The following is a 21,997-nucleotide window of genomic DNA, read 5'->3' as shown; positions in this document are numbered from 1 at the left end:
GAGCTCGAGCCGGGCCTCGTCCGTGAGTGTGATCTGTTGGTCGTAAGATGTCGACTGGTGTAGGTATTGGGTCTTTAATCGTTGCAGTGCCCGGTAGTGCAGTGGGGCAGGGAATATAGCCTGTATTGAGGCGGAGAGCAAGCCGATGGTGCGGGCTAGATCCCGTAGGCGAAGGTGTGGTGATATCAGTAACTTCCGAATGTCTCTTTTTATGGATTTTATTCTGGGTGCCGGAAGTTGAAGGACTGCTTGAACGGAGTCTATCTGGAATCCCAGGAATTGTATCGTCTGGGACGGTGTTAGAGATGATTTCTGGTGATTGATCACGAAGCCAAGATTCTGCAATAGGGCAGAGGTCATGTTTGTATGATGGAGGAGGGTTTCCTGGTCCTGTGCCATGAGAAGGATATCGTCCAGATAGATTATGGAGCGGATTCCTTGGGACCGCAGTAAGGCCATCACTGGTTTCATTAGTTTGGTAAAGCACCAGGGTGCGGAAGATAGGCCGAAGGGGAGGCAGGTGAACTGCCATAGTGTCTGTTCCCAACGAAACTGAAGGAGGCAGCGGTGTGCTGGTGTTACCGGCACCGTGAGGTATGCATCCTTTAGGTCGAAGCGAGAGAACCAATCTCCCTCGGAGAGTAGGTCTCTCAATAAATGGATCCCTTCCATTTTGAAGTGACGGTATACGATGAAATTGTTCAGATCTTTCAGGTTGATGACTGGTCGTAGACCCCCTGATTTTTTCTTTACCAGAAACATGTTGCTTACGAAGACCTGTGGGCCCACAACTCGTTCGATCGCACCTTTGGTGCATAGATCGTTGAGTTCGCTCCGTAGAGTCGACTCGTCTAGCAAAGACATTTTTATTGGGGTAGGAAGGGAATTTTGAATTGGTTCGACTGAAAAATCCAGGTGGAACCCGGACACCGTTTGAAGGATCCAAGGATCCTGAGTTAGTTGAGACCACTGTTGGGAAAAAAGGGTTAACCGGCCTGCAATAGGAATAAGAGAATAAGGAAGGTCCATTACCTGTAGCAGAGCGACCGCGTAGGGAAGCGGATCCACGTCCTCGGATTGTTCCGCGAGAGGGAAAAAATTGTCTGTGTTGGAATCGGGTATTGCCCGAATTCCAGGTGTCTGAAGGTCGAGGCCTGTAGCCTGTGAAGGCGGCTCTGCCAGTCGCTCGGCCTCTATAGCGACCAGCTCTTCCAGAAAAACGCTGAGAGCGAAATACCTTGCGAATAGAGGATTGTGCCTTTGTCAGTGTTGTAAAAACAGAGACGTGTTTACTTAGTTCTTTTATGAACTTGTCTCCAAATAACATGCCTTGAGCTTCTGGACCAAGTTCTTTGGTGCCTAGTTCGGCAAGTTTAGCATCAATTTTATAAAGGACGGCTTTCCGCCGCTCTGTTGATATTGCCACATTGGCATTGCCTAAAAGGCATAAGGCCCTTTGTGCCCACTCTCGCACCATATGTGCGTCAAATGTGCCACCTGATAAAGCCTCGTCTGCAATAATGAAGATTTGTGTGAGCGGGCCCGCCACATCCATCAACTTGTCTTGAGCAGTTTTAAGACCCTGTTCTAGACCTTTACGGGGGTCTTTCCCTGACTTGGTTAGAAAGGTCACAAGGAAGGGGTCAAATTCTGGTGTATTGGCCACCTTGTCTGGGATGGTGGGGCGTGGGCATTCAGCCCTTAATTTGGCTCTTACCTCTTTTTCTAAAGGCCGACGGAGCCACATTCTACAGTATTTGGCTATGTGGTCTGGGGGTGTCCATTCGGCCGATCTAGGGTGCTTAATGCACCTGGGGTCAAATAGAGGGCGTCCAGAGGTGTCAAATAAGGTATCTATGGGGTCAGACTCCGATTGGAGTTCCTCTAGAGGTATGAGGGGTTCATTAGTTGCAGAATCGGATGGATAAAGGTCTCGGAATGTCTTATGAGGCGGAGCCTCAGTATCAGAGTGTTCTGCGTAGTATTCGTTTAATACTTGGAGGTTAAAATCAGAGGTAGAACCCTCAAATGCGTCAAATTTATCATGTTTGGGTTTTGAATAGGGCACTTTAGGGTGTTTAGCGGGCGCTTTGCCTTTACCGGCGGTGGCGCTATCGCCCTTCCAAGGGCGTTTGCGAGGGGCTCCTTCATGTTCCGAAGTGTGAGAATCTTCGGAATCTGAGAGTTGGGTAATGGCCGCCGTAGGGGCTGGTATTGTCTGCTCGCTGAAAGCCGCTAAAGCTTTAGGAATGGATTCAGTGATGGCATTGAATAGCCAAGCCTTAAGTTCGGCAGAAACTGCTGGTTCTGGCACATCAGACATAATGTCAATAACAGTGGGGTCACCACAAAGAGAATAATATAATATACAATATATATATATAGTTTAAAATTATTATTTTATTTATTTATTTTTTTTAAATTTTTATTATTTTTAATTATTTTTAATTTTGGTATGCAGACAAACTAATTACAATGAGGCGGTGGACTTATACAGAAAAGTAATTTTTGTAACAGTGGGGTTCATCCACAATACATCAACGGGGTTCACCCAGAGAGGAAGGACAATGAAATGTCCAAAATCAAATAACAGGTATGTGCCTGTGTCATCAAATAGGGATTACCCTGTATAGAGGCAGAAAAAGGGGGTCACCCTTGAAGGAAGGCTAGAGGGGGTCACCCTCTGAATAAAGGCTTGAGGGGTTCACCCTCAGTATCAAGCAAGGATTTTTTTAAGTTGAAAAAACCTGTCAAGAAAAGGGGAAATTTTGAGTATGTATCCTTAATGATTTAAAATAAAAAGGTCTGGGGCTTTAAGGGATAAAAAGTACTTACCGAACAGCTGGGTCGTTGTTCTGCAGTGGGAGCTGAAATGCGAGTGAACCGCCGCGCATAAAATTTCCGCAAGATGGCGCTGAGAGGAAGCCCGGGAAAAGGTAAATAGAAATGGCCGCGGAAAGAAAAGGGCGGGAAACGTCTCTATGGAGACGCAAGGCAACACACGAAGTGTGTGAGGGAAAAAAAACTGAGCGGAGCGGACCGGCAAAATGCCGGGCGCTGCGGGGAAAGTGTGTCAGTTAAACAAAGAGTATAAGAATACAAGTATGGTAGAAAAAATAAGAGAGGCAATTGTGTTTATAGGTTGACTGGGGAGTCAGCCCATGTCACCTAAGCAGTGTGTAAAAGCACAGAAAGGCTGAGAAAATACTAGAATAAGTAAATGAATAAATATATATAATATTAAAGTAATATACTCATATAAATATATATAAAAATTGAGCATAAATAGGAGTATAATTAGAATAGACTCACCTGGGAGGCTAAGCAGCAAAGAAAGAGGAATTGGGAGGAGCCTGATGACAGTTTATATTGCTGTGATGCACTCTGATTGGTTAAACTTTTTTACACTGCTGTTAACTGTTTCTTTGCTGCTGGGAGTTTCAGTAAAGAAAGATAAGCAAATATGAAGCCTCCTGTCTTGCCATAAAATTACACTTGCAGGGTTAAGGGTAGTGGGAGTTGGCACCCAGACCACTCCAATGAGCAGAAGTGGTCTGGGTGCCTGGAGTGTCCCTTTAAACTGCAATCAGGAGACACAGAAAATAATTTATCTTACACAAGACACGTTTTGCCAAAATTTGGCAAAAGGCAGAGCTCCAACATGCTTCTGCTTGCCTCCATTGCCATTGACATGCTACAGCTGCTGTGGGAAGGATACAAATCAAGTGTATGACGGATTGAGAAATTAAAATGAAACCCGTCACTATTTTTTATTTTTTTTTAAATTTGTTTCCTTTAATTTTTGTTGCATAATAAAAAGAAAAAACAACAACACCTGGCTGCTTACCTCCTCTGGCAGTTCGCTGTACACAGTTTCAGAGGTAGACAGTAGAAATATGGGAGAAAAAGATGGTATGTCTTGCAGGAGGGTGAGGAAAGTGGCTCTCACAGTGTCACTGACCGCGTCCCACCATTCTCCAATGTGAGGCATGTAAACTATACTGGGTACTGTTCTCCGGGCTTCTCTGAAAATCTGGAAAACAAAGCATGGGGTTTACAATTGGGAACTAGAAGGCTAAAAGAGATTAAAACTTATTTACTCAGACTGACTGCTATAAATTACACATCCTGTACTTAGCTGTCTGAGGGAAGGACACAGGTCTCTTCCTTTGGGTCCAATTCTGAAGACTACATTAAGTTGACTGGAAAAGATTATAACCCTGGCTAATCCATCGGCTTTATTCTAGATGTAGGAGAGACACTTGCTTTAGTCCACACTGCAGCAGTTACATATAAACTTTAACTTCTCCAAAATGCCTTTTGATATAAAATAATAATAAACACAATGCAACACTGCTGCACAATTTCTATTTACACATAGCCCTAAATAATTGTTTCAGCTGCAGGTAATAATAAAATTGTAAAAGCATGCATATGAGACTTATAAAGTGGGAGCCCTAATGATTATAGGTTTGTTGGGCCATAGGATCCTAGCCTCTGGTTACGTGACACTCAGAGCACCAATAGGTGTAATGGCTTGTGATTCCAATAAGAAGTAAAGGTTTGAGCAAAGAGCAATGTGATGGCTCGGTTTAAGGGTTCAACTATTTAAGTGGAACAGCACTGTTAAAGGGAGCATTGCCAGTAAAGCGGTTTTAGGGGCACAAATATCATTGGTTGTTTGGATATAAGTATACGTAGTGACATATATTCAACAGCATAACAGTGAAGCACGCATTAGAGGAAACTAATGCCATTGAGGGATTCTGGAGACATGATAATGAAGCAAGAGACTGAAAGTATAGTGGTTTGTAAGGGGCCCCAGAACCTTGAGATGGTATTTCCCCAATACATGCTTTACTGTTATATATATTTTACATTACAGGATATTTTTAGGTTAGAGTTAGTGTAACTGTTCGTGTGCTATGGTAATATAGTGGTTAATGTGTAGTGTGCTATTATAATGTAGTGGCTGTGTAATGTAGTGGTTAATGTGTAGTGTGCTATTATAATGTAGTGGTTGTGTAATGTAGTGGTTAATGTGTAGTGTGCTATGGTAATGTAATGGTTAATGTGTAGTGTGCTATGGTAATATAGTGGTTAATGTGTAGTGTGCTATTATAATGTAGTGGTTGTGTAATGTAGTGGTTAATGTGTAGTGTGCTATTATAATGTAGTGGTTGTGTAATGTAGTGGTTAATGTGTAGTGTGCTATTATAATGTAGTGGTTGTGTAATGTAGTGGTTAATGTGTAGTGTGCTATGGTAATGTAATGGTTAATGTGTAGTGTGCTATGGTAATGTAGTGGTTAATGCGTAGTGTACTATGATAATGTAGTGGTTAATGCATAGTATACTATGATAATGTAGTGGTTAATGTGTAGTGTACAATGGTAATGTAATGTGTAGTGTGTTATGGTAATGTAGTGGTTAATGTGTAGTGTAGTGTACTATGGTAGAGTAGTGGTTAATGGGTAATGTACTATGGTAATTTAGTGATTAATGTGTAGTATGCTATGATACTCTAATGGTTAATGTGTAGTGTGCTATGGTAGAGTAGTGGTTGATGTGTAGTGTACTATGGTAGAGTAGTGGTTGATGTGTAGTGTACTATGGTAGAGTAGTGGTTAATGTGTAATGTACTATGGTTATGTAATGGTTAATGTGTAGTGTGCTATGCTAATGTAGTGATTAATGTGTAGTGTGCTATGGTACTCTAATGGTTAATGTGTAGTGTACTATGGTAGTGTAATGGTTAATGTGTAGTGTGCTAGGGTAATACAGAGGTTAAGTGGATGACTTTACAGCAACGGCAGCACTGGGTCTGTTGGAACAATTGATGAGCTCTCTGTACCGGACTAGAACTCTTACTGGATTAATGTCACCATATAAAAACATGATCTTACAACCAATCTACAACTGGTACTACAACCACTCTACAACTGGTACCGCGGACACAGGGCAGGAATTGGATGAGATGCGACCGAGAGAGGAACGCCCGTATCTCCCCAAGTTAGATGTGGCTGCCTTGGCAGCCCTAGGAAATCCTATTACAGCCGACAAAATAGATGCGGCGATTTCCGCCTTGAAAAGCAATAAGGCGCCGGGACCCGATGGCTTAGACGGAAGCTATTATAAAACCTTCCGGGAGGAACTCCTGCCTCACATGGAACCCTGGTTCAACGATTTGATGGATGGGGGGACGCCTGATAGAGATATGTCTTTAGCGAATATCGTTCTATTACCTAAGCCAGGTAAAGACGACTCGGCCCCGGAGAATTATCGCCCTCTCTCTCTAATTAACCACGACTCCAAACTTTTAGCTAAAGTTCTAGCAGGCAAATTGAACCCAATCCTTGCAGGTCTGATACACCCGGATCAAGTGGGCTTTATACCAGGCAGACAACGGTTTGAGAACACGAGACGGAATGTAGACCTTATAGGGAGACAGGCTACGAAGGGCACCCCGACACTGATGCTATCACTCGATGCAGTATGCAGTTTCGGGATTCGCAGACGATGTATTGCTGACGCTCACAGACCCGAGGGCCTCCATGGCAGCTCTGACCGAGATTCTGACGGAATACGGAGAGGTAGCTGGCTATAAAGTCAATTTATGCAAATCAAGCGCGATCCCCATAGGTATGACGGAAGTCGAGGCATCGACTATAGGGAGGACTTATCACATCCGGATGGAGAGGGACCGGATCAAATACTTGGGCATCTGGTTGATGGCAGACCCCTCCCAACTATATCAGCAAAATTATATCCCGCTGATTAGACAGTTAATAAGCGATATGGAGAATTGGATTGACAAACCGATCTCGTGGATCGGAAGAATACATTCAGTGAAAATGAATGTGCTGCCTAGGATACTTTTCTTATTCCAAGCTCTTCCGGTCCACCTGACTAAATCTAACTTGGGTCCGCTTCAACAGGTTATAGGCAGGTTTATCTGGCAGAACAGAAGGCATAGGATATCTCGCAACGTTCTCTATAGAGCTAAGGATAGAGGAGGCATAGGCCTTCCAAACCTTTACTATTATTACGCGGCGGCCCAGTTGGCCCAAATTGCATTATGGCACTCACCCCCGGATGAGAGGAGGTGGGTGGATCTGGAATCCCCCATGATGGGCCCAGACATGCCCCAGTTCCTTATGTGGACCCCTAAGGAACAAAGACCTATTGATCAGGTGGTATGCCCAGCGATACGCAACTCCGTTAAGATGTTCAGCCCTGTCGCCCATGACCCCATTACTACGAAACAAGGCCGGGCATGCAACCCCGAGACTTCAAAGGTATTGAAAGCACGGGGATGCAAAGACTGTGCGAAATGTTTGACAACGGCTCCTTCATCACGTTCGATACGCTACAAAGCAGAGCTCCACTACGCCCCTTTGATTATTTTCGGTATCTCCAGCTTAGGGATTTTGCCAGAGACCCCCGGGTCAAAGCGGCCGCGCTGACACAGTTGACGTTTTTTTTTTTTTTTTAAAAAGATGTGTAAGAGGGAACAATTCCCAACTGTCCTCATTTCCTGTTTGTACTCCCATTTGAGCACACACACACACACACTTGAATGGGGAGATCTCACATATACAGATCAATGGGAAGCAGACCTCAATGAGGTTTTGGACGGTATAGAATGGAAAGATATATGGGAGGCTGCTGCAAAATCTTCAGTGTGTGTTTCCTTGCAGGAACAATCCTATAAGACATTATTTAGGTGGTACGCCACCCCAGTGAAACTGTGCCGAATGGGTATAAACCCGACGGACCTGTGCTGGAGAGGCTGTGGTCTTAGGGGAACATATATACACATGTGGTGGGAATGTCAGGAGGCACAAACCTATTGGAAACGGATTGCTGCTCTGCAGCAAGAAGTTTTTGATAGAGAGGTAAAATTGGACCCGTGGGTGTATCTGTTGTCCAGATCCATGGAGGGATGGACAAAAACAGAACAAACCCTCGTCCAAAAAATAAACCTAGCGGCTAGAAGAGCCCTGGCGCAGGTGTGGCTGCAGAGGGAGACGCCTACCATAGCGATGGTAAAACAGAAAATTAAAGACACTTTCCTGATGGATAAGCATTTAAGCATTTATCAAAGAAATTCGATAAAGTTTGGAAGCCCTGGACAAATAGCACTGCGAACGTCTGAGATAGGTAGGGTGAGTTAGAGCTCCCACACACACCTCTGGGGTCATTTAAGAAAGGCGGTGCACTTTATTAACTCGAACCGGCCACGGGGACAGTCGATACAGACTCCTGTGAGGGAAAGCGAGGACAGAATAGCAAAATATTCCAGTCACCCTTTTATCGGGTAATATTCCTCGGAATCACCCTACCTCCTCCATCCCCTTTTCTAAGTCCTCGGACTTTCAGGGCACCTCCTCTATTCTACCTTTCTCTTTCAATTCTTAAATCTTTATTTTGGGCCCGATCGCACTTGTTGGAAATACAAATGGGATGCGATAGAATTATGGGAAAGTGTTATGCTCTTGTACTACGCACAGTCATATTATCCCTATTATTCTCTTTGTAACATAAGAGCGGTCATCACTTATCATTTGTCATCTGTTTACTGTTTTATATACCACTAAAACCCAGGCGGGATATCCAAGCTTCCATTGAGCTGCGGTATACTCTGAGGATCAGAGACATACTGGCACTTTGCAGTATCTGGATATGGGTGAACCTGACTGTTAACTAATTTTGCTAATGTAACGTGTTATCACAGTATACATGCTTGTTTACTCAAACTAATAAGCTGCTGTATGTGAACTGCTTGTGATGTCTTGTACTGGAATAAATAAAGAATTTAAAAAAAAAACGAAAAAAAAACATGATCTGCCAATTAAAATAACAGGCAGATCATGCATTATAATATCCATACACACAAATATAAGGTCCACTTTACCAATCACAGTACCATATCTATCCCTGGCACCCTCTCCTTCAGCTTACCAAACCTGTCCCTTGCATCCTCAAGGTTACTCTATGATCAGCATCCTCTACACAAACTTACTAAATCTGGCAACAGCATTCTCTCCTACAGCTTACCGAATTGTCCCCAGACCATCCTCTACACGCCAGCTAATTGAAACGGCGCCTGACAACTTCTATACGCCTACTAACCTGATCGGCCACTGACATCCTCTATCTTACAATGTGTTTTGAAACTGTGTCGGTAGTCACCATCACTGGGGATGGAAGACAGACACTATGTGTGGGTCCCCACATTCCTTTTGTGATTTGGGCACCCTGTGCCAACTATTGGTGCAGGGTATGTTGAATGCGTTGCTAGTCGGTGCCTCTTCCCCCTTTTCCTGCCCTATTGTCTCCCCAGCAGGGTGTTGTCCCAGGGACACTGCCAGCCCAATTTAAACTAGCTGATCTGTCCCTCCTTAATCTCCCATCAGTCTTTGCTATTGCCTGACCCCACCCTTCCTTGTACTACAATGCTCTATGTACCCTATTGTATGAAAATGAGGCTGTTGGGGGCTTAAATGTGTGTGATATGTCTATTAAAGTTAGTTGTTGTTTAACCTTCACCAAGGGTCGACTGGTATTTGGTCCAGGGTGGAAAAGGTCCTCAGTGATCCCAGTCAAGCCTCGGCGACTGGGTCTGACGTGCTCCAGGGTCCCTGACAGCTATGAGGAAGCAGACTTGGCGGAGATACTCGGTCGGAGTACTGGAGCTCCGTCATAGGAATCAACAGATGAATTAGCTGCAAACAGGGCTTACTGGTGGTACAAAGAAAATTATTGGTAATTTTGGGAGCATTACAAACTATTTTATTATTAAAGGGAAACTATAGGCACCCAGACCACTTCAGCTCATTGAAGATGTCTGGGTGCAATATCACTGCCCCCTTAGTCCTGCAATGTAAATCATTACAGTTTTAGAGAAACTGCACTAATTACATTGCAGGACTAAGCTAAAACTGCTTGATAGGCGTAATTTGGTCACAAATTTCCTATGCGAAGGGCCTACTACACTTGCGGTGCTCAACGGGCATGCGCATTAGCCCCACCTTTGGATGAGGAGGAGGTGCAGCACGTAAATAAAAAGTTTTTACAATTTGTATTTCTTATACTATGGCATCCCTCTACGCATTATGCGCTCAGAAAAACAGACAGTGCTGCCATCAGGACTTACTCCTACAGCTGAGAATTTAGAGAACTTTTTTTTGGAATGGTTTAAAGAAGTCAATTTCATCCTTAACTAAGTCTATGCAGCCTGCCCTCCACAATTCACTGCTTCAATCAGAATGTGTTTTATGTGCATAACGGGAACAGAGTGCTTCTCCTGGTTATCAGACGATGCCACTGCTGGAACAGAACTACTGCCAGTCAAATCAACACACACAGGCAAATTGCTATTACTGTCTTTAAAGTAAGCTGTACTGGGCAGCCATGTGAAGGATGTAAAAGGGAAAACCTATCACTCATTACAATTCTACAGAGAGCAGACAACAACCATACATAAAACTTTTATTTGTCATACAATTATCAGCCAACATACTGCACCAGCATAGCTACAAGTTTAAAGTGAGGGAATGGAAACATTTCAGAAAGTGATACCATGGGGACTGTTTTTTTGTTTTGTTTTTACATATCATGCAATGTATTGTGGGATAGAAAGAGTGAGTATACACTGTATGACCGAGTCAACAACTCTACAGTTCTTGGACATTCACTGAAGGAATAGGTGTATACATTGCCAATGTTTGATCCATACACTGCAAATGTTCACTAACTCAAATCTATATAGTACTCGCTCACCTTAATTCATAGGTCACTCTAACCTTATATTCCTCTTATTTTCCCACCCTGTCATTTAGTCCTTACCCACCATGCGGTCCTTCCTATTGTGTCTTCATACCCTACCTCCTGTAGATTGTAAGCAGATTTGAGCGGGTCCTCAAAAACCTATCATTCCAATCAGAATTGGTAACAGTTTGCCTCGTTGTTGTTAAATTCCCAACAACATTGCAAAGTACTGCAGATTAAGTTGGTGCTATATAAATGCCAGTAAAAACGTTCTATCATTATAAGACTTTGCAATACATAAATATACAGACATAATTATGTCCTATCCATCGCCTTGTCTAATCTAGTATTGTTACGGAATAACTCTGCAGCCAGATTTCTCAACTTGTTCAATATGCTTTCCAGAAGCAAGTTTTAGGAAGAGTATCTGAACCCACCCCTGCTCACTGATTTAAATTGTATCAGAGATAACACAGTAGATTTTCAGTATTCTATTAAATGTTACACCGAATAACAAATTTGACTGGTCAATGGATGACTGGTTGGACTTTGCATGCTCCAGCCTCGACTAATTTATTCATCGTCATTGTAGGATTAAACAACTTTATACATTGTAGTTTTCTTGCACATAGAAAAAATAAACTTATGCACACATATCCACACACGACCTCCTGGTAAATCTGGACAAAGCTGTGTTAACCTATTACAGATGGACACAATTTTTAAGTATTTTAACTATTAACTTGATTACACTGAATTTTTATTTTGGAAATTAATTATTAATAAATATGCATTTCACAAGCATATCCCAAAATAAATAATGCAAATAACTTTTTTTTGGATATTAGACATCAATTTGGAAAGTGAAACCAATAAGTTCGGCTTTGCACATCCACCAATCCTCCGTACAGGTCTTCCAGCCGCCACTAATTACTTGCAATACATGAAATTCAAGCACATTACCATTAGCATATAGCACACATGGTTAGTCACTAAACTGGAATTTGTCAGGGATTTTAGAGTTTTAAGCCAAAATAGAGCTGAAAACACAGCTGGCTTGGCACATTTCTCTAAAGCATAAAGCACAATTTATCAAAAATAACCTTCAATTTTATGATTTAATATATTGATGTATGTCTTGACTTGATTTTTTGTTAAAGGGACTCTCCAGTGGTCCCCTCTCCCTCCCACCCCCCATCCCAAGTTACTGAAGGGGTTAAAACCCTTCAGTGACTTACCTGTTATCCAGCGCCAATGTCCCTCGGCACTGGTTCAGGGTCTGCCCACGCACCTCCCCCGCCGATGCCATCCGGCGGGGGAGATCTATTGCACATGTGCGGCCGCCGGCAGGGGGGGGGTGGGGGACCTAATGCGCGTGCGTGTCTTTCAATGCTTTCCTATGGGGATTTCAGCGACGCTGGAGGACGTCCAGCGACTCTATAGCACACGGAATGTGTGCTATGAACCCGGAAGAGCCCTCTAGTGGCTGTCTAGTAGACAGTCACTAGAGGAGGAGTTAACCCTGCAAGGTAAATATTGCAGTTTATGAAAACTGCAATAATTACACTTGCAGGGTTATGGGTAGTAGGAGTTGGCATCCAGACCACTCCAATGGGCAGAAGTGGTCTGGTTGCCTGGAGTGTCCCTTTAAATGCGTGATATAATTTCAAATTAATTGGTGCGTATGGTCAAAATCATGGTGAGTTAAAGGACCACTATAGGCACCCAGACCACTTCAGCTCAATGAAGTGGTCTGGGTGCCAGGTTTCCTCTAGTGTTAACCCTGCAGCTGTAAACATAGCAGTTTTAAAGAAACTGCTATGTTTACACTAGGGTTAATGCAGCCTATAGTGGCTGTCTCACTGACAGCCGCTAGAGGCGCTTCCGCGATTCTCACTGTGAATATCACAGTGAGAAGACTCTGACGTCCATAGGAAAGCATTGAGAAATGCTTTCCAATGGACTGTTTGAATGCGACCGCGGCTCTTGCCTAGCATGCGCATTCAAAGCTGACATCGGGATAGGGAAGAGTTCCCCAGTGCCGAGGGAGCAAGGCGCTGGAGAAAGGTAAGTGTCTAACCCCTTCAGCCGGGCAGGTCATGAGGGTGGGGGGGACCTAAAGACCCTATAGTGCCAGGAAAACGAGTTTGTTTTCCTGGCACTATAGTGGTCCTTTAATAACTACAGCTTACTACAACCAAAGCATAGTGTTGCAAGCATTAGCCTTTTGGAATCAGCATTCAGCAGAATCTGGGTGCCAATTCTGCTGCTCACCAACTGGCTGAGAGTGTCAGCTGACCACAATCAATGAGCATCTGTGCATCAATATTAGCCAGCCCAGAGCGCTTGACCTGGGCTGGCTGATGACGTCCTATGACACAGTTGGAGGTGGATTGGTTAATCTCCATATGTGTGAAAAACACTGCACATGCATTCACACTCCAGGCACCATGACCACTTCAAATCACTGAAGTGGTAATGATGCATGTGGTAACCCTTTAAGGATCATGCCATCCGAGCAGGTCGTTAGTCTACTGGTTTGGATGCCAGACCCTGGTTCTCTGTTTGCAGTTAAAGCAAGTGCACAATTTAGGCTGTGGTTCTCCTAATTTACATGTCAACACCCCAACTCATTATCAAGCTTTTTATAATACAGTTTCCTAAATTTTTAATACCATTTCTCACATCATTACCGAATATTAAACCTAGACACTCCTCCTATATCCCAAACTAACCATTTCCCCCAATGCCTTAATCCAGACATGGCCCCCATTGTTGCTTAAATGTATTTATGGAAAGGCGGTTCCAAGTGACATATGATTTTATCAAAATAAACATCTGTCAATATCTACTGAAATAAAATCACTGAGAGACCAAGGGGATGGTAGGGACGTATGATGGGTTACGACTAAACTAGGACAGACGCCTCATATCTTTCACTGGCACTGTAATACAGGCAACAAAAGAAGTACACATGTATGGGGCATCAAAGTGATCTGCTACAAAAAAAGAAAATAAAATAAAACTTAAAGAAAAGCTGCAGGTGGCCTGGCTTTAATTATTTTCAAATTTTCTTAACAAGACATAAAAATAGGGCTATTTATCTTACCCTACAAGATGAAATGCAGGTATGGAGAAGTAAAGCTAATTAACGTCCCGCTGTGCGGGATATTGCTCAGGCAAAACCACAGTTTTATTTTGAGAAATAAAAGAAAGTAAAGAAGAAATGAGGTTGACAGGTGCAAAAACTTGAGGTAATGAGAAATAAAAAAGGGCTTGGGGTTTGTACTTCAATCAATAATTTCCCAATTGAACAACTCTTTTCATCTATGCCCTGACCTTCTAGCGGTTAAAAGGCATTTTAATCCAGGCATAAACTCACATGTAAATTCCTAGTGTCACAAATTATTAACCAAGACAACCAATCAAAATGCATTTACAGGACCCTATAACCTACATAAAGAATACTTCATTATCTGTGATTAACAAACAACAATTCTCAAAACTCTTTGTAAGCCAAAAACAGCACACAGCTGGCATGGGTTATCTAAATAGAAAATGTGCTTATGGCTGTTATAGTTATTCTATGTGAATTGTTCGTGAATACTCTAGGACACTGAAAAGATTCAACTGAAATTACTTACCTGAGAGGAGCCATATCATCCTCTGTATTTTTGGATCACTGATTCATGTTAAACACTGATAGCATTACCCCATTAAAGCCTGAATTGCATGATCCGTCTGATACAAATTCACTGGATTCTAACAATAAACAATGCATCATCTTAAAGAAAAAGATTTGCTTTGTGGGCACATACCAAGCATAGTTTAATTCTGAATTGTCTTTCGGAATGCAGACTTAGAGCTGCAGTGATTTATTTAAATTGTTACAGCTGTAATACAGACACAGAAGGAAGATTGACCGGTTCAAAAGGTCCTTGGAGTGCCCCTTTAATTTCCCTTTTTTTTCTGTTGCCTTTAAAAACTGCTGCATATGAAAAGTTTACAATTACATGTATTTCAACATATTCAGGAATTAAAGCATTAACCAGGTGATTTTTGCTTTGATAAAATAAACAAATGTTTTGCATGATTTTTACGGCATTTCCATGTATCATGGGCAGGATTTCATTAAAATAATTGTAACGAATGCCTGGAAGAGTAACTAACGTTGTACTGAGACCTAAAATGAAAAGGTATATAGTTACATTTCAATGATATAATCAATGTGCCATTAAATTATGTGCACATGGTATTCATCAGCAATGCCACCGACTCATATGGTTCTCAGTGGTTCTAGCATCCAACCTACGAACAGGTTTCCCAATATCAGATTCCTGAATTTGCAGTGCATGTATATAGTCAGTCTTGTAGTATGAGTAACAGCGTTAACAAATAGGAACGCTAGCTTGACAAAATAATCTGCAAATTGAAAACTTGTCTCCATGCTGAATAAACAAGAACGTGGCAAGGTGCGGGACTGGGGTGCAAGAGAAAGGGGACTGAAATAGAAAAAATAAAACATAACGCAATTTAACATATATGATTGAAGCAAAGCATAACCAAAAAAAAAGTGCTGGCATGATTAAGAAGCGGTCTGAAATGGAAATTTTATTCCATTGGGTTAACTGTAAGAATACTCACCTAAAAGGGGTCTTGGATTGGTGGATGTGCAAGGTGTAGAGGTAAACAGATATACTGTTATAAAGAAAAAGAAAGACAGTATGCCAAATTACTGAACCAAGCCATTCATCACAAGTCTAGCCTTGGTGCTGTATAATGAAACAAAGGGTTGGCACCGAATAACGAATATCTGTAATCTGTTATGACATAATGGGATTTGTCCAATACATTTTCATGGGGGGGAGAGGGGGAACCACTGTAGTACACTTAACAAAACATTTGATAAAAATTATTGGGTTAGCTATATTGTTAGAATATGTACATCTCAAAACATGCTATTTGATTTACAGCTATGTGCCAGTGAGCAGGCTACGTGGTGCTTCCACAATGCACAACAATAAGGGCACATCCATTTCAAGCATAAGAAAGCTGATAAAACCATCTTCTAATCTATAGATTAAAGGGATACTATAGGGACCAAAACAACTTTTGATATACAGATCAGGCCCCTGCAGTTCCACTGTTCAATTCTCTGCCATTTAGGAGTTAAATCCCTTAATTTATTCAGCCCCTGACACCTTCCTGCTAAGCTTTCATAAACACTTCCTGTAAAAAAGATGTAATGTTTAAACTTCCTATATTGCAAGTTCTGTTTAATTCAGAATTCCTTATCTCCTGCTCTGTTAATAGCCATCAACAGCCTGCAGGAATCTCCTGTGTGTGATTAGGTCAATTTACAGAGCAGGAGATAAAAACTTATAAAGCAAGCTAACCGCTAACTGAAAACAAGACAATTTTTTTTGCAAGGAGGCTGTGTCAATCAATGCCAGGGGAGGTGTAGCTAGGGCAGTGTGGGCAGAAACAAAAGTGATTTAACTCCTAAATGGCAGAGAATTGAACAGGGATACTGCAGGAGAATGATATATACACTAAACCTGCTTCATTAAGCTAAGCTTGTTCTGATGCTTATAGTATCCCTTCAACTAAATGTTTGGCTGGAGTGATTTGCAGATCAAATGTCTTCTCTATTTCGGTTTACTAAGTGGATGACAGCCCTTTTAAAAAAAAAAAAAAAAGGAGGAAATATCTCAAGTATAAATATTATTCAAGAACACCTGTAGAAATGGATGGTAAGAATAAAACACATCACAGACAGAAGAACGTCTCATAGCCACGATTTTCCCCCTCCCCCCCCTACTATCCGGACTGAGCACAGGCATATTAAACAATATTGATGGTCAGGATTTACACTGTATCAGTGATCCATAACTATATAATCAACAAGACTTGACTTTTTGTTTTTAACTTGACTTGCCATGCGAATAAATAGCTGAGCATCAAGTGAAACGAACATGAAAATGCCCATGGTAAACACAGCAGCCATTCTACATCCAGCACAAGTTAATTGTATAGCACAGATACACCACGGCTGGCAGCTTCAGTATAATTATCAGGCATCCATTTGTGCTGCATACAATCCAATATTATCAAACTTATTCTGGAAGCCTAAAATATAGACCTCTATATTTACAGGAAAACTAAAGGCAAAAAAACAGCCACAGCTGTAACAAACTTACCTATGGCAGTCTTGTGAAGGACATGAAACACTACAGGAAGATGTAAGTGTTGGATATAATTGTGCCCTGCAGAAACCTTATATATCTGAATATAGACACATTATATATTTCACTCTTTGTTCATTAAAGGGATTATATAGTGCCAGGAAAACAGTGCCCCCTCCCTCTCACCCCTAGTGTCCCTTTAAGGTTATTTTCCATTTTTGTGTTTAAACAAATTTTAAATAAAATATATGAACTAAAATATTAAGCACATTCATTCTAAATTATCCCACTTAATTACTATATACAAAATAAAATAATCGATAGAAGAAACCTGAGCCGACTATCCATTCATTTCAGTATTACTCTTTAAATGAAACCTACATAATAAGTCAACCTGCAGTTTGTCTAATCCAAAGCTAAGGCACATATACATCAGGAACAGCACTTCCCATCTTTATTATGAGGTTATGTAATGATCTTGCAGGACTTTACTACTAGGATAAAGGCACAGAAGTAAAGACTGTGCAACATCTGTTGACACCATGACATGCAAAGAGCCACCCCACTCCCGATGGACAAAAGTTGGCTCCCACAACTGTACTCTAAGAATAGTAGGATATTCATCAAAACATTTGAGTGTGGGTGGCAAGAAGTATGTTGTATGTGAACTTTAGGTAAGTACATCTTTTACAGACTTAGTGACTTTGTATTGTGTATATATTTTGGTCTTTACAGCAGCACCACTGCTGAGAAATGCATGTTTTGTTAGTGCCCCAAAAATTGGTGTATTGTTGCGTATTAGTGGGACTAACGAGATATGGCCATATGGTGTAATTGAATCCTCATATTTGTTTGCTAAGATAGGTGATCTTAAGTAGCTTTGTAAAATTTTAAACTGTATTTTTAAAATAATTTTTGTGTGCGCTGTTACTTAAGACCATAATGACTGCAGACGTACAGAGTACGCCAAACAAACAGTCGTTAAGGCAGGTTTCTGATGCTCTGCCTGTCTGCTTAGTGCCTCGAGGGGTCAAGGCACTCAAAAAAAAACACAAAAAAAAAAAAACACATTATATATATATATATATATATATATATATATATATATATATATATATATATATATATATATATATATATATATATATAGAGAGAGAGAGAGAGAGAGAGAGAGAGAGAGAGACATATACACACACATATATATCTATATTATCTCATATATAACATCATACTATGTATTTTTTATTAATATATACATACATTAATATAAAAATACACTTAGAGTAAAATTACACCCGTATATATATATATACACACACACATACTATAAAAAATAATTAAAAAAATTAAATGAAATAAATATGTAATTTTATTCTAACTGTATTTTGATAATATATATATATATCTCTATCTCAAAATACACTTAGAATGAAATTACATATATACACATATATCTATATATATGTATATAATATCTCTCTCTCTCTCTATATATATATATATACACATATATCTCTATATATATATATAATATCTCTCTCTATATATATATATATATATAATATATCTCTCTCTCTCTCTCTATATATATATATATATATATAATATATCTCTCTCTCTCTCTCTATATATATATATATATATATATAATATCTCTCTCTCTATATATATATAATATCTCTCTCTCTCTCTATATATATATAATATCTCTCTCTCTCTCTATATATATAATATCTCTCTCTCTCTCTATATATATATATATATATATATATATATATATATATATATATATATATATATATATATATATATATATATATATATATATATATATATATATATATATATATATATATATATATATATACATACCTGCTTGAATGGTTAACCATTGCACTCACTTGCAATTATTTTAAATTTGAGAATTCCTTTTATGTACAAACCTTGTGGACAGCGATGGGGGCGGCCATGGCACCTTCATATGCAAATATATTTATGGCCTGGTTTGAACAACAGTACATTTTTCCCACATTTCACACCAAAATACTGAAGTACTTCAGATTTGTGGATGACATTTTGTTACTTTGGAACGGTACCAAAGAAGAACTACATGACATGGTCACCACTATCAATAACTTACATACTCCAATCAAACTTACCTCCACAATTGATGTTGAGACTATCCAATATTTGGATATATCAATATTTAAAACCAGCACAGGCATTGGTTATACCCTTTTCCGTAAGGCCACAGATCGGAATACATTGCTTTTGGCCACCAGCTTTCATCCTAAACATCTCATTGATTCATTACCCATTTCTCAGTTTATTCAGGTACTACGATACAACAGTGATCCAGTTCAAATGAACGCTCAATTACAACAAATGCGAAAGAGAATTCTAGATAGAGGTTATTCACCTCAAATACTTACTCAGGCTGAGGCCAAAGCTAAGGAAAGAATTCAAAAAACTTCCGGCAGGACCAGTGACCGATCAACGGAACGATTATTTCTTCCATTGACGTTTCATACCAACACAACACAGATCAAGAATACCATATATAAACATTGGGACATACTAAAAGCTGATAAGCACCTGTCGCCAATTTTTCAAACACCACCAGTCATTAGCTATAGACGGAATAGGAGCCTGAGAGACATGTTGGTCCGAAATGATTCAGTACACTGTTACCAACAAACCAAAGCAATAAAGAAAAAAGGTTGCTACAGATGCACAGGATGCGTCACATGTAGCCACATGGTAGCGGGTACATCTTTTGCCCATCCACAGACTGGCCAACGTATCTTGATTCAGCACTACATTACTTGTATGACGAATCACGTCATTTACATGATCACGTGCCCCTGTGGCCTATCATATGTGGGCAAGACAGACCTAACACTTCGGGACAGAATAAGAGGACACCGCTCAGGAATAACTACAGCTTTCTGCGATCAACACACTGAAAAACCTGTTGCCAAACACTATCTGGCTTTTCAACATCGATTGCCCACATTGAGGTTTATCGCGATCGACCATGTTCCACCTCGAGGAGGTGACAGATCAAAACTACTATTACAGAAGGAAGCGTACTGGATCCACTATTTGGACACAGCATCCCCCAAGGGACTTAATGAACACATTACGTATTCTATGTTTCTATAGATGTAGGTTGTTACCAAATGCCATTTAAGTATTTTTGACATATCCAGAGCATTTAGAATGATCAACTGATTAAGTTTATCCAGTTTATTCATTATTTTTTCAAATCTCTGGTTCTCTTAAAAAAATTCGGTTTAGTGAATAAGCCCCCTTTCCTTAATGTTGAGAATATTATGCTTTAGAATATTCCAGAGGAATTGTGCATAGTATCTGCTGCCAAGCAGGATGCCTCCATAAGAATAAATATTCAGTTTAGTTTTCTGGAATCATTTTTTGATTCCTTTTTTACATTTGTTTAGCGGATAGTTCTTTTTTTATTATTTTTTTATTTTTCTGATTTTGTTCTAAGCAGCATGACTTGGAATATCCATTAAGCATTAGCGGATTGTCTACTTTAGTGGACAACATAAAACACATAGAATAAGTGATTATAAACTGCTATGATTAAGATTTGTTTTTTACAAAGTGGGACCAGCTATTTCTTAAGATATTATGTTGATGCCTTGACATTGTGTGTTTTGACACTAAATTGATTTGTCACAGGGATGTTTTCACTGATTCACGTTTTATTGTAAATATTGAGTGTCACTTGCACATTTTTAGGTGATTTGTGGTCAAGCATGCATCTCTCTTATTACTTTATTTACGCTCGTATTTTCTTCCATCTTGCTGGCTCCTTCATTATTATACTGCTTGCACTTTCCCTAGACACACTGCACATGTGTAGTTTACACGTCCCCATAGCAACCATTGAGCTTTCCGCCGGCACGTAATGACGTAACGTGGGCGGTCCTATCACACTTCCGGGTTTCGGTGAAGGGAGTCACAACGCAACTGAGTGGTAAGTGCACTTATACTTTATGTATATAAAGACAATATTTTGCTTGTTTTAGTAACCTTGAAAAAGACCTGCAGAGGTCGAAACTTCGGTTTTGGGTTTACACCTGGATTAAATAAAATAAGAAGATTTTTTTCACCAAGTCCTGTGAGTGCATCATATATTCTTTATTGTGTATATATATATATATATATATATATATATATATATATAAAATAGTACGAAATATATTTATGTCCATATACATTTTATAAATATACACGTAGACTTCAAATATATAAATATGTATATATATAATGAAATTCTAAGTGCATATTTATGTCATATTTTTACATAATGTTATTGATTGCAATTTGTGGGATCTGCCTGACAACCCAGGCAGAAAGTCCAGAGAAATTAATTTGCTAGCACTATATTTAACACTGTAACTTTCAAAGACACCCTAAAACCTGTACATGGGGGGGGGAATATGGTTTTACTCGGTAGACTTCGTTGAACACAAATATTGGTGTTTCAAAACAGTAAAACATATCACGGCGATGATATTGTCAGTGCAAGTACCCCACTTGTACACGTTTTATAGTGTTTTTGAAAGTTACAGGGTCAAATATGAGGCTGTTTTTTCACATTTAAATTTGCCAGATTTGTTATGTTGCCTTTGAGAGCGTATGGTAGACAAGGAATGAGAATTACCCCCATGATGGCATACCTTTTGCAAAAGAAGACAACACAAGGTATTGCAAATGGGTATGTTCAGTCTTTTTTAGTAGCCACTTAGTCACAAACACTGGCCAAAGTTAGCGTTCATAATTGTTTTTTGCATTTTTTTTCTTCAATTCTTTATTTTATTCGCGCATAGTTTCAACATGTATGTTTGCACTGTCCCGACAGGAGGTGCAAGCGGGTATGAAGACATAATATTATAACATTGGTAAGGCATTGAAAAAATATTGCACATTTTTTGATAATTAGAGTATGTAACAATTTTAGTGTTAAACATTAAACAGGCTTAAATGATTTTGATAGCTTAGGTTAGTAAT

At 40.0% G+C, this 21,997-nt stretch overlaps 1 protein-coding gene across 1 annotated transcript in view; it reads right to left on the bottom strand.

Moving 5' to 3' along the window:
* ATAD2B (ATPase family AAA domain containing 2B) overlaps positions 1 to 21,997 on the bottom strand; it is a 126,208-nt gene that overhangs the window by 53,844 nt on the left and 50,367 nt on the right. Inside the window, exon 19 of the mRNA XM_063442117.1 lies at positions 3,848 to 4,033. Coding sequence (XP_063298187.1) covers positions 3,848 to 4,033 — 186 coding nt within the window. The remainder of the gene's footprint in view (positions 1 to 3,847; positions 4,034 to 21,997) is intronic.

This window comes from Pelobates fuscus, chromosome 2, assembly GCF_036172605.1.
Source record: "Pelobates fuscus isolate aPelFus1 chromosome 2, aPelFus1.pri, whole genome shotgun sequence".
NCBI classification, from domain to species: Eukaryota; Metazoa; Chordata; class Amphibia; order Anura; family Pelobatidae; genus Pelobates; species Pelobates fuscus.
Note: the sequence above shows the minus strand (reverse complement) of the source record. Positions and strands in the feature narration are given on the sequence as shown.